The following is a 14,257-nucleotide window of genomic DNA, read 5'->3' on the forward strand; positions in this document are numbered from 1 at the left end:
GATTCTCGTACGAGAAACGCGGGAAATCCCGTGATCGTACGAGAATTGTACAGTGTATGGAAGGCGTGCGACCGTTTCTACTGTACGGTCGCACGTCTTCCATCGAACAAGCAGGCTGGAAAACCCGCCGGGAATCGGACTATTCTCGGCGAGTGAGTGGCCTGCTGGTTCGACAACTGACGAACGGGCCGGTGTGCGCACGCGCACACTGCCCGTTTGCCGTCCTTGCAAGCCCGCCCCTCATTAAGTTGACCAGCAGTCAGTACTTAGCATGATGCACCTCAAGGGGGCGGGCTTGCGATGATCGCAAGTACGATTTGCCTGTCCAAGATGGGCAGATCGTACGTTTTTTTAAGTACTTTACAACCATCGCAAGACTAAGGTCTTGCGATGGTTGTAAAGTGTATGGCCACCTTTACACCACTGCATCCGACGCTTTGCATTGCACTTGGTGATGCAAGGCTTGGATGCAGCTGCTCGGCCATGGAAACCCATTCCATGAAGCTCTCTATGCACTGTTGTGCCAATCTGAAGGTTACACAAAGTCTGAATGCCTAGGCGCTTGATTTTATACACCTGTGGCCATGGAGGTGATTGGAACATCTGAATCCAATGATTTGGAGGGGTGTCCCAATACTTTTGGCAATACAGTGCATGTATGAGCAGTCATTTCTACCAGCAAGAGATCGCTAAAACAAGAAATGGAGCTCTGTGCTATGATGTTTATGTACATTTATGAAAAGCAGTTCAGTATTTGATGTGCGTAAAAGAATGAGGATCTGTCATGATAATTTAGTGCAACTGACAGGTACAAAGTCTTGTAATAAAGTGAATATGGACGTCAGAATCTCTGCTGTGTTTAATATCTCTACTAAAATCAAATGAGGCACATCAGAGACAGCGCTGTTACAGCCAGCTCCCACATGAGCACAGGAGTCAATAACATTCAGTCTTCATCAATGAGAGAGCAAAGAAAAAAGTGAAAAGCAAAGCAGGCAGTTTGTCATGGGTTACTGCAGTATGCATTATTGATAATGTCTGTAAATATATATATTAACCCCTTTATGACCAAGGCCTTTTTTTCATTTCTTTGTGTAGATGTTATAATCCACATTTTAGGCCTGAAAATGACTTAAAACCCCCAACTATTAAATATTTTCTGAAAGCAAAGACCCTATAGGAGTAAAATTGTAGCAGTTGTAAATGTTTATATTGCACTATATTAGCTCAACATATTATCAAACCCCAAAATGTAATGATAAATGCACTTAAATGCCCCAAAACACAATAAAATAACCATTTTTTATATTATATACAATAAAAAAGATGAGGTTACAACGAGTAAATAGATACCCAACATGCCCAGGTTAAAAATTGTGTGCGTCCGTGAAACTTCGACAAAATTCAGTACCCAAAAAGTCCATAGACGCCGCTTTAAAAGCCCCCACAGGTCATAATTTTAGGGATTTGTGTAAATATTGGCCCTAGAATTATTGCTCTCACTCCAGTGTGCGCGGAAATACCCAACATGTGTAGTGCGATCGTTGTTTTCATATCAAGGCACGCCCGACGCGTGTTTATGTGAAGACGCGTGTGCTCGCGGAGGATTTAAAAAAAAATATATATTTTTACATTTAATTTAATATTCATTTTAAAAACTGTTTTTTTTACAAGCCCCCCATATGATAGCATATTGGCAGTGGCAGGTACTCTTTAAGGTGATATTGGGGGTCCAAAAGACCCCTAGTATCCCCTTTACACTTGAAATAAGCTATTGAAGTGCAGATCACACTTCAATAGCTTATTGCTGGGGAAGTGATGTAAAGGGTCTGCTTAAACGGGCCCAATGCCAGTGACTTACTATTGAGGTCACTGGTCACTAAGGGGTTAATGTCACTGACCATTGACCCTCAGTGGGTCAGGGGGTGGACTGTCAGGAGGCTGTCACTTTTTCCTGAATGTTAGTTGATTTGCTGTTACAGTGATCCACTAGCTTTCAGTCATTGAGTCAATGACCTGGTTGACCTGGATGTAGATCAGGAAAGTCAAGAATCTTAGCAGTCACTTTGTGCATACTTGTGGTGCCAAATCAGGTCCTCCAAGTATTACAATAAGGGGTCAAAGCTGACAGCCAGGCAACTAGATTTTTTTAAGACTCATAGCTCAGCAACGACCACCTTCATGTGCCTGTAAAGCATACAGAAGGATATATGAAGTGGATGGGCCATCTAAATAGCAGTCAAAGATAATTGAAAAGAAAAAGGAAAAGAAATAAGGTCATATTTACAAGGCTAGTGTATCTGCATAGATATATCAAAGGAGCTAATGCTTTTTAAAACTGCAGTTATCCTTTAAAGCCTGACAGCATTAATGTCCCCAGTCAAGAGTGCAGATAATGCCATTCTCATTCATTAGCTCCTTGTCTGGTGTTCCGTGCACACAACCTAAACACCTCTAATGACAAACTTGTTCTCTTCCAAAAGTTGCAAAAATCAATTACTTTGTGTATTTTTATTCCCTTTCCTCTAGGCAAGAGCTTTCTCTCAGTGCAGGCTGGAAGAGATAATACACCTTTTAAATTGCACTGCCAATACGTTATATCACTCTGAAGCAGACAACGATAGGATATTATATAGCAGAGATGCTGGGCATAAAGTCAGCACATCCTGTACTTACATTGCCTTCGCTTCTTTGTCCTCCTTTGTGGGTGATCACCACAACTTCCATCCATTTACGCAGGTGTTGCTGTGAGAACAAAGAGCAATTCTGAAGATTAAGAGAGTTTTTAAAGGACATGAGTATCACTCATATATAAAGTACATTATTGTGCATTTGACAGTCCATTAATACACCCAACGATGAGTGCAAACCTAACCAGAAACTATATTGAAAAGCCAAGTCTGTTAAAATAGGTATCTTGGTTTTGGGGAGCTGACTGTAGGTTGATTTACCGAACAGCATTTAATTATCCCTCCTGGTCTCCAAGTGGCAAGAGCGGTTCCTTGGAGATCTCAGATCTGTCTACTTACAATTATTGATGGATCTAACTTTCATTCTGGGTTGTTACATTGCACAGGGTACAGTACAAATGGTACCTGCCCATATGCAGTAGGATATCAGGGAACCATCTAGGTAAATGTTTTTAATAAAAGGAAAGAACTCTGGATCTACACAGGGCGCCTCTCTAAATCTCATACAAAACAACAACAAAATCACCCAAGGAACACAAATAGAGATTAAAAGGGGGAAGTTGTTAAGACAGATATTTACATTTTTGAAGAGAAAAAGGTATGGGTAAGGGAATATGATGCGAGTAGTATCACACAGACATAAAGTAGAAGTGTCACATAAATAAACCTTAATTATGTACCCTTAACATATAAACTATGTGGAATCTTTGACAATTATTGCCCTACCTATGTATAAACTTTCAAGGCAGCCATACTTTGCTTGCGGGTTGGTTTGAGTGGAGAATCGTTCTGCTCCACCTTCTAACCCTCCAAGCATTGCCCATATAGGCTATGTTGATATATTGTGGATATCAGATGAAGTAATATTGGGGACATAGACATCAACCCACCACACTGGATGGGGAATTATGTGGATCTATAACTGAATCAACTTTGTCTTTTTTACCCAATCATGTTCTATAAGTTGTACTAATTGAATCATGTTGCATGCCAAGGATCACACTCTGCTCCTAGGGCAGTGCTAGTGGAGAGCAATCATTTCATTCCACAGCCCTACGAACAATCGTGTAAGGCCTTTTTTTCTTTTTCTTATATGCAATCTGGTCAATTGGCATTTGAACCCCAATCATGTATGCCCATAAGAACATAGGATGAATCATGTATATTTTCTGTTAATGGTGAGGTATTGTGTATGTGGAAAGAGCTTGCTTAGGGACCATCTATTTTATTTTTATCATTGGCTATGAGCCATCTTTGCCCCTTTTTTTTTAAATCTATATGAAATAAATAAATATATACTTTTACATTTTTTGGTTGGAGTTGTCATTTCCTGGTGCTTTCAAAACCCCACTTTTTCTTCTCTCAAAAGAATTTATTTTGCATACATAAACTAGATGAGGAAGTGATTAATGATAAAGGGGAATGGGAGGGGGGAGATGGAGACAACTGGAATGCTTAAGAAATAAGCAGACACAATGCACATAGTGGAATAATGATGAGGGGGAAATGGAAGTAGGGGTGTGTGTATGTGTGTATATGTATATGTATGTGTATATATATATATATATATATATATGTAAAGGATAGGATACATGTGGGTAAGTAAAGGATAAAAACATGTAAAGGATAGTAAAGGATAGGATACATGTGGTATAAGTAAAGGATAAAAACATGTGGGTAAGATATGTATTTAAATATAGTCTATTAGAAGTGAAAGATTATGGTGATCTCTTATGGATGGAGTGTTTGGGAAAAAGAGGAAGGGAAAATAATAAGTATTATGTAATTGAATGAATGTATATGTTTAAGGAAACAATTTTTTATGTATTTATATGTATATATGTTATTTGAAACATTCAGTAAATATATATTGAATGTTAAAAAGGTCAGTCTTTATGCTTCAATGCACAATAGCCATAATTGTTGAGTAATTTCATTATATCCAGGAAAAAATACTAATCAAAATCCATGCCAGAAAAAAAAATAACTAACTTGCCCTCTTACCATCATCTGATCACAAAATTTATCATTGAAGGAGTTAGGGAAAAGTCGGGTGACAGAAGTCAAGCGGTTTACAACATTGAGGGTCAGGCTCCGATAGTCTCCCAGCATCATAAGTAGAGGCCTCATGTGAGTATGGATCTGGTCTACCTCTATGGTGGCTCCCTCCAAAAACTGCAATGGAAAAAGAACGCATGTGGTTAAAATAATCAAAGAATCTTAATTACAAAACATCCATCTAGAAGTGCCGATCACCACTTAATTCAGATTAAATAGGTAGAATTCCCGGTCTTAATTGTGTAAATAATCCAGGATTCAGGTGAATTTGTTCCATGGAAGGATAGGATGAAAATCAGATTCATCCTATCTATTAAGAATCATGTAATATAAGTAACAGACAGCTCCTGATGCTCAGCCCAACCAGCCTTCTCACCAAGTCTGTCTTCAGAGACAGGGTAAGCACTGAGGCAATGCAAGTGGCTGTGGACCTGGAAACCATTCCGCAGCCAACTTCTACCACACCAGAGTCTGGAAAATGCCCTATGCAGAATTCAGCGCTGAAAAGGTCACTTCCAGGCTATCCCTGCAAAAGAAAACAAGGTGCTAGCAAAAAAATAAAATTTAGCCTTTTACTCAGAAGAGCTGACGAAAAGATGACCATCCCCCTAGGACACTAGCAAAAAATTGAGACATGCTTGTAGTGGGAGGAGTTATCCTAGGCTGGCCTACAGTTAGTCAGTGTCCAACATCTGCTCTGTCAAATATTTGAGTGCCGGTGACTATCATGCTCTATCTCGGATTGATTGGAGGCGCCATCCACGGTCACTGCAGTACCCACACGTGAAATATGGGCATATTCCGGTCAGGAGTGTGATGGTATCCATAAGAAGTTCAATCTTCCTGTAGGAGGCAGTGTAACCCAAAGGTTAAAAGATTTCCTGTGTCCCTCAGGGAACGAGAAGGAAATACTGATAGCCTTGTTTTGCATATTAAGTCCCAAAAACACAGCATTTGCTGTAACTTTAAACAAGTGCTAGCAGGCTTCAGCGAGCTTCAATATTATGTAAAGCCAGCATGTCAAAAGCTTTGCAAAAACCTGCTTTATATGCTGCTGTTACACAAGCTTAAGCCCAAGAGAGCTATACCTTAATGTCCTAAAGACAGGGCTAACTACCCATATCATACTGTGTCACCCACTGAGTACAAGAAAACACAATAGCAGATTTTGCAGAATGCTGCTATCCTTACAACACTCTTATTTTACATTTTTCATGTACATATATAACTGAAGGTGCCAAAAACCAGGTAATACAAATGGGTTCCCATTGTGTAATTCACCTTGATTCTCCTCAATGCTGCACTTTAATGACAAACTCCATTAAATGGTTTTCTGGAACTTTTGAAAGGATTGCCTAAGCTGACATCCCCTTAAAATAAGCCCAATCAACTTTTTTTTGTTCTTCTTACCTTCCTCATACATGCTTCCCCAGCCTCCTGTAGCTCATTGTTTGTAGAGTTCAGGGCTTTGAAAAGAGCTGCAATGATTTTTTCTCTGGACTGTGGCAAGTAGTTGCAAGCTGCTAAAGCATCTGTTCCAACAAGAGAGAATCCATTATCAGTCATGGTCATAATATTAATACAAAAGGATAGTCCATTTGCTGTAAAAGGCCCGACAACTCAAAGGCAGCTGTATGAAACAAGAAAAGCAATGTACTTACTTAAAGCGGCAATACGCAATGGAACAAGGGAAGAAAGGCTTTTATAACACGGAAGTTTCATTAGGGTAGCATCTTCTGCTTCACATAGGTTTAGGAGCTGTATGATGAAATAAAAGGAAAAAACTCTTTCAACCAAAAGTAATGCAATAATGGAAAAGATGGCGGCCTGTAAATCATTTATATATAACATTCAAGTTTTCGCTATAGATTTTCCCTTCCCTTTATCTATAGAGAATAAAATAGCTACTTCTTCCAAAACAAACTCCTATAAGTGCCTAGGGAACAAAAAGGGCAGTACAAATGCTTTAAACCAGTGGTTCTCAACCTGTGTAACCTCAGGACCCAAATTTGTCCTTGGTCATGAAGTCGCGACCCAAGTCGCACCGCATTGGAACGCACGGCATTGAGGTACCGCACGTTCCGATGCGGGCAATCAAACTGTGTACAGGAGATGCGTTTGGGGTGCCGTTCAAATGAATGGCAATGCAACACAACTCCCACACCAGAATTTGCGGTAGGTGCGATTTTTGCGTGGTACAATGCAGTAATCGCAATGGACTGTGCAATTAACGCTCTGTACTAGTGTGAACGGACCCTCAAAAATACTGTCAGACACACACAACCACAGACACAATCTCTCACACTCACATACACACTTCACAATAAAATACATTTGATTTCCTTTTTTTAAGATCCACCCAGTCTCCCTATCATATCGAGAACTGTGGTGGATCCTCAGCCTGAGGTCCAGTGGGGGCAACCGTAATTGGCTCAGCGCGTTCAAACGCTCTGCAAAACGCTCAAACACAGAAATGTCATTGTTTCCTATGGGTATGGTTCACACCTGGGCGTATTTTAGCCCGTCTGAACGCGCTACAAAACGGCCTACGCCCAAAGAAGTACATGTAACGCGCATTCTCAATACGCCTAGGTTTGAACCCAGCCTAAATTCCAAGAAAGGGAGCATATAGCGAGATTAAAGATTTTTGGGGTAAACATGTAAAAGAAATTGATATAAGGTATATAAAGCTATTGATCATCAATATAAAGAAAGTTCTAATTATACATGTAGAGGGAGGTAGCTATATTACCTAATTATATATTCAGGCCCTGCATCCTGCAATCCAGTGCAACACAATGGTTGTACCTTAGCGCGTTTTTAATACAAGTCTACTAGTTTGTCGATTCAATGAAAACAATTCTCTACCTATGTGGCTGATATTTTCTCTCCAGGTAAATACAAATCTCCCCATAATGAGAAAACTAGAAATCCACTACACTTTCCCTGTACTTTATTAACTGTTTTCTCCTGAATAAATCAATGTGTCATTTTACATAACCACTAGGATGAAACATAATAAAATGCATCTCAGATTAGGTGTATATGAATCTGATTAGCCAACGCTAATCCTTCCTAGTGCATCTTCTTTTAATCAGTTTACTATTATGCTGCAAATAACATACCTCAGAGTAAAAGACTTTATGTTCTACAACATTGAGATCCATAGTGAAGAGTCTTGGCTGCAAGGTGGTACAGAAAGTGTTGCCTTCCATTAGACCAATCTGGGCATTTGCAGGCTGGTGTCGCAGTAGATGCTTCTTTGGAGGGACCATGTCCTGCAGGACCTACAGAGAACAAGCAACCACTTGAATCAAAGTTCTATAAGGTATCCAACTGGGGAAATTATTTATTTAAAAAAAGTATCACCCTCAAGGAGCAGAAGATCATAACCAAACAACCAAAAGAACAGTAATATTTACAGACATATCCTATTGTTTACAGCTAGAAACCCCAATCTGAGTGTGTTCAGGACAAGGCCAATATTGCTTGACCCAGCATCTTTGTGTATAAGCTCCTTGCCAACAATAACTTAAAAAGGAGAACTATGGGGTCAGGGGTTTTCCCCATAGTTCTCCTTAGGGTAACGGGAGGACACAAACTAGCGTCCTCCCGTCACCCTAAGCTCAGTATACCGCGAGCTACAGCTCGCGGTATACTGAGACGCCGGAGCGGATCCCGACATCAATGTCGAGATCCGCCCAGTTGCGTAAGTGACAGCTGGCTCTGCCTATCTAGAGGCAGAGCCAGCTGTACCCGCCCCCTCCCCTGTCCGTTCTGCCAGTCAGCGCTGGTGGATCGGAGCGGGGAGGGAGGAATCCATCCCCTCCCCTGTCATGGCAGAGAGCCGTGACAGGATCGAGAAGTGAGTGAACACCGGCATGTGTTCGCTCACCTCCCGATCTACTGAGCCGACCTGTGGCAGTGTCATTGTCACAGGTCGGCTAGAACTATGAGGTGAGTGAAAAGCATTCACCTCATAGTTCTCCTTTAAAGAGCTACAGCTGGATTCAGAAACATAGTGCAGGTAATTAAAATCTCAATTAACACATTTAGGGATCCCAGCAGCTTCATACCTCTTTATGGGGTTCCATAATCATGGTGACCCCTTTGCCAGTGACTTGTGCCAGGACCTGAAGAGAGTGCATGGCTTGCTTTCTGACAGTTGGGTTGGGTGAGGTCACTTCCCGCACAAGGTCATGTGTCACCAAATGGAAGGACTTTTCTTGAGCATTTGTGATTTCCTCCGTTTTCTCCTCATCCTTCAATGGAGTAGCACATCGAATTAAAAGCTGCTCTAGTGTGGTCTTTGCCATTGCGACTGCACCATTAGAAACCTAGGACATGACAGAGGAAGGGATTTCAGAACAAAAACAGTTTATACAACAGAGTTCTTCCCAAACACCGCTATGTACACTCCAAACCGATTATTCAGTGCTGAGTTCAAAGATTTTAGAATTTCATGTTTTCCTAATTTAAATGCTTTAAAGATTTAAGTAGTTCTTATTCATGTCAAAGGGTACATTAGAATTCTAATGTTGAGTTTTCTGCCTATATTTTATTGGGGTTATGTTAGGTAATCATTTTACATAAAAGTGTTGCTTTGTGGCATTATTTTCAAAGAAGCTCAAATGTTTCCTTAGAAATCATATCAATATAACAAAAGAAACAATAAACAGCAACATAAAAGAAAGTAAAATGTATCCCTGAAAGCAGAGCGAACAAAAGTGATGCAAATTAAACTCTGGCGGTACCATTTATCCCAGCTTTTTAATGGCTGCTGTGCAGGATCATGGCTCTCTGCATGTCATCTATATGCCGAATGATTACACTGGAATAGCGCTAACAACAAAAAAAGTTGAAGTCTGTATATGTTAAAATACCTCTCCAGTCAAGTCCATCATGACGAAGAGAAGCGCTTTCAGAAATGTTTGTTGATTCTGAAGCACCCAAATCAGGGGAAGGCGTTCCATCAGGAACTTAATGGAGACTACACCACCGAGCTTTGCATACCAGGCCTGCTCATAGCAGCAGGCACATAGGCGCTCCACGATGTAAGAAAACAATGGCAACTGGCACGCCTGCAAGACAAACAAAAAAGCAAAAAGTTTCACTTTCAGCAACAAAAAAACATTTACAACAAACGACCCAATATTACTTGAAGGGATTCTATCACAATAGAAGAAATAGGAGTAGCTGGATACAAGTGTTCTGTGTATTCAAAGCCATTGTTCTCTGTGCCTACTACTGCCCAGGTGGAAAGTTTAAAACTCTAAATAGGGAAGCCTGCCACATGCAGATTCTGTAGAGGAAAACCATTTAGATTACAACTGATCCTGGCAGTCTTCTCATGTAAACAACCAGCGAGTGTTTCTAAACTGTTAGAAATGGATTTTAGAATCTTTGATGAGACCTTTGAGAATGAATAACTTTACATTAAAACATTCACAGAGCAAGGTCCACTTATTTAGTTAGGAAGGGGGGAGGGGGGGTGTACTCTCTCTTACACATCATTTTCTATCCTAAATTATGTAGATAGTAACTAATGGTAAGCAACCATCAATGGTGCCTCCTAATAGATGGGTAAATTAAGGTTAAAAGAACTATGGGGTAACTTTTTTCCCCTATAGTTCTCTTTAGGGTCACGGGAGGACATACACTAACCTCCTCCCGTGACCCAAAGCTCAGTATATAGTGGGCTATCGCCCGCTATATGCCAAGAGGACCGCAGCCGGGACAGATCCCGACAATACTGTCGAGATCCACCCAGCTGGCTGATTGACAGCAAGATCTGCCTATCTAGAGGCAGAGCTAGCGATGTCCGCCCCCTCGTCCATCCGTCCCTTCAGTAAGCGCTGGAGGGTCAGAGGGGGGGTTCCCTGTGGAGAGTGGTGACTGACAGTGCAGGGAGATGATCGGAAAGTGAGCGAGCAGCGTTATGTTTTCACTCACTAACCCATCAATAGAGCTGACGTGTGACAGTTTCAGTGTCACACATCAGCTCAAACTATGGGGATAAGTGTAATCCACTCACCCAATAGTTCTCCTTTAACTCTAGTCAAACCACTAAATACACAGGAGAAATGCATACAAGGGAGCCGTTTTACCCAGTTAAGGATTTTTACTTCTGTCCATTCAGTACTGAGATGTACACAGTCCCCCTACCTCGCACAGCTAGGTGAATTACACCACTGACAGTTAAGTATTACAGTGATGTCTTCCCCACCCACCAAGCCATCTGATTGGTTAGTTATGAAACAGCAACAGATTGATGAGATCACCTCTCTGCTTTTTACTCCCATCAACATGTTCCTAGTCATCACATGTGAAAGCAAGACAGTCGATTGGTCCCTGATGCCGACCCACCCTCTATCTGTCCGAGTGCTGCTCTACAGGGATTGCAAAAACGCCTATACCAAGTCAAATTGAGGTACTTATACTTGTTGAATCTTAACAAAATATTTCTAAAGGTTTCTTAATGAAAGTAGAGCTGCATTAACTTGTGCCTTTTATATCTACCAGGAGTTTAAAAAGAGCTACCTATATATAGGCAGGCAAATGAAAGCAAGAAGAGATTAAGCATGCTTACCCTTTCTTTTGAGCCCAGGATAATGCTGGCAACATCAAATATCACAGCCAAGGCAACCTCCCCTATCTTGCACAGCTCCTTTTCTTCATAGGCCATGCAAATTGCAATGGCATCAATCAGCACAAGAGGGTCCATGCCTTTTGAGCCATTTTCTTCACTGTGAAACATGGCAGTGCTGGGCTGGCTGCCAACTTGGTAACACTGCAAGAGGAATGGACCTGGAAGGAGTAAAAGTACAACAAGCTTAGGATTACATGAAGCCCAATTTTAAGTTTTTTTTCTTCTCTCTCTTAAGTTTACAATGTAGTAACCAGGAACAAGGTGTAGTTATCCTTTACAATCTCATGACTACTTACCACACTGCTGAGCTACAGCTACCATAGTGTAATGGCGGATGAGGCTGGCAACAAAGGGAAGTGCGCTAGGCCTCAAGTCCTTGATGACAGCAGACATGAAGGCTCCAGTCAAGGCCTGCTCAAAGGTCTTGCGAGCCGGCGTGTCCTGCGCTTTAAACCGATGTGAAATTATGACGCTTGGTATAGACTTTTCTGTGAAACTAGAAAGGAAAAATACCATTAGCACTGCGGGGAAAAAAAAAAACAAAAAACATTCTATCATCAGCCGGGCATGAATGCCATAAATTCTGCTTATAAACGAGCTTCTCTTCCCCTCCATTCTCCACACAGGACAGGTCTGATCCAACTAATCTACTTTATTTTAATTTTGTCACCTATTAAGCTGAATCAAGACGGATGGCTCAATCTGACAGAGTATTTAAAGGCTTCAGTCCAGCAAGGCAGACAGACTCCATATAAACAAGGAGCTGTAGCACAGAGGAAAAGCCTATTAAGAAGCTGGCCTTTTTATTTCAAATGGGAGACTTGGTATTTATAATTTGGAAATGCTAGGTTATGGGATCAAACGTTTACTTATACCTTACCTGTGTAGGGATACCACAATCAACATTTGATTTTACCATCATAACATAAAAGAGATCATGTGAAAAACAGTGAATCACTAGTGTGTCATTCATTCACAGATCCATTCCCAGGATCTGTGAATGAAAAGACTCCAAGTCCCATCTGCCTCAATGGAGCACAAATGCAGTGACATCCCAACACTTGTAGTCCACTATACTTCGTCCAGGCTCATTTGCATTGCACCCGCAATCCACTTATCACAGCTGCAATTCTTTGCTGGCTCCAATGCAAATAATTAATAAATGATCATGTTATTCTTATAAATAATGTGTGTGTGTGTGTGTGTGTGTGTGTGTGTGTGTGTATTTAACCTTTTTTTTTTTAAAGGTGGATTATGCATTTAAAGCCCCTGCCAAAACCTTTTCTACACACTTATGAAAATGTTTAATGTTTGTCAGCTCAATGAAAATTAATTCCTTGGAAATGCAAGCAACTTATCTGTGGTTAATATATTTCAAAAAGCTGTGAAATTATCTATGATCAACCCCAAAGTACACATTGCTTGCTTCAGCTCCTTAACACTAATAGACAGAGATAGCTTATCCCCTCATTAGAGAAAAATCAAGCCTTGCATAGTAAGCCTAATTAATTTAAGTGAGCAAAGCCATTGAAAAGAGTTAACAATTTGTAAAACCTCAACCTATCTGGTTGATATTTGGCAGCTTAATCCGCGCAGTAAAACTGTATTCAAGTGCTATGCTTCTCATTTAGAGGGGACCGCCGGCAAAGCTTTAAAACGTTATTGTGATCCACTTACAAGGGATTTATTAGAATATTTAATAGACTAACATTTACTTTAGTGTACTGACAGATGGAGACTGTTTTCGCCGATGTTCCCCAGGTAGTGGTGTCATTGTTACTGCCGTGTCCTCTACCATGTACCTGTCAGTGTACATCCTGTTCTCGCTCTTGACTAACAAATTGTATTTCAATGTGCTACATTCCCCTCTGGCATTAAAGCAAACCTAAACTTGGAAAACCTTTTCCTTCAAGCAGTGCGAGACAAGCCAGTTGTGGATGATATAGCACTTGAACAAACCATAGCCCATTGTCTCTGGGGAACAGCTCTTCCAGTTCATAAACCCCCATGTCCTTATATTACCATTAACATAAACCAGTAATCAGAAACAGGGGGGGACGGGCTGTACCTATCAGACTTCTGAAGTCTAAAAACAGTGAGGGAGCTTTTGTGACACCTTTCTAGCAATATGCTTCCTATAAAAAGGACTGAAGGTAATTAACACCAACTCTAAGTTGGGGAGAGAGGCAAGAAAACATGCCCTGCTCTTTACTACACAGTGGAGTCACTGTGTAGTAACAAGTAGGGCATGTATGCACTGGAAAGTGGTCATGAATGTGACAGCTTGCCTAAGGGCTAGTTGGTTGCTATGATGCCAGTGGCCGCCAGCATCCTAGCAACCAATGTCTCATTCCCTGCCCCATTCAGGTGTCGGCTGGGAGATTGACCGGCTGGCAGACGAATGTAAACAAAGGGTCCGCATTCTGGAATGCTGGCTGAGGTATTAAATATAACAAAAGCAATGTCAGCCAGCATTCCAGGCCCTTTGTTTATATTTAGATGTCGGCCGGGCGATCTCCCGGCTGGCAGCTAAATGGGGCTGGGGATGAGTCCTTAGTTGCAAGGACGCAGTTGGCTGCACACTCAGCACCGTCCAAGCAATCAATGACGCGGGGCTGGGTTGACAGTGGTCAGAGCCTGAAGGGGAAGGTGGGAGACTACTTCCACATCAGGTTCGCCTAACTTGGAACTGCCAGTAGAGAGCAATTGCTGCTAGAATGTACCACTACTGAGAGAAAAGCAGTAGCTACAAAGACTGAACACATGAAAATTCAGACTGCCAGCTCACCTTTAATACCCAGAAACTCCAAACTTCACTCTCTTTTGCAGAGCTACAGCCACCACTTGTATTCCAGACTTC

At 41.3% G+C, this 14,257-nt stretch overlaps 1 protein-coding gene across 1 annotated transcript in view; it reads right to left on the reverse strand.

Moving 5' to 3' along the window:
- Nucleotides 1-14,257, reverse strand: part of TRRAP (transformation/transcription domain associated protein) — a 164,006-nt gene that overhangs the window by 119,553 nt on the left and 30,196 nt on the right. The window contains exons 22-30 of the mRNA XM_018571310.1: nucleotides 11,694-11,893; nucleotides 11,338-11,555; nucleotides 9,632-9,829; nucleotides 8,825-9,085; nucleotides 7,874-8,035; nucleotides 6,410-6,506; nucleotides 6,159-6,280; nucleotides 4,695-4,865; nucleotides 2,677-2,745 (exon numbers count right to left, since the gene is read on the reverse strand). Of these exons, the coding sequence (XP_018426812.1) occupies nucleotides 2,677-2,745; nucleotides 4,695-4,865; nucleotides 6,159-6,280; nucleotides 6,410-6,506; nucleotides 7,874-8,035; nucleotides 8,825-9,085; nucleotides 9,632-9,829; nucleotides 11,338-11,555; nucleotides 11,694-11,893 (1,498 nt within the window). The remainder of the gene's footprint in view (nucleotides 1-2,676; nucleotides 2,746-4,694; nucleotides 4,866-6,158; nucleotides 6,281-6,409; nucleotides 6,507-7,873; nucleotides 8,036-8,824; nucleotides 9,086-9,631; nucleotides 9,830-11,337; nucleotides 11,556-11,693; nucleotides 11,894-14,257) is intronic.

The sequence above is a fragment of the Nanorana parkeri genome, unplaced genomic scaffold, assembly GCF_000935625.1.
Source record: "Nanorana parkeri isolate BGI_ZX_2015 unplaced genomic scaffold, ASM93562v1 scaffold3, whole genome shotgun sequence".
In the NCBI taxonomy this organism is placed as follows: Eukaryota; Metazoa; Chordata; class Amphibia; order Anura; family Dicroglossidae; genus Nanorana; species Nanorana parkeri.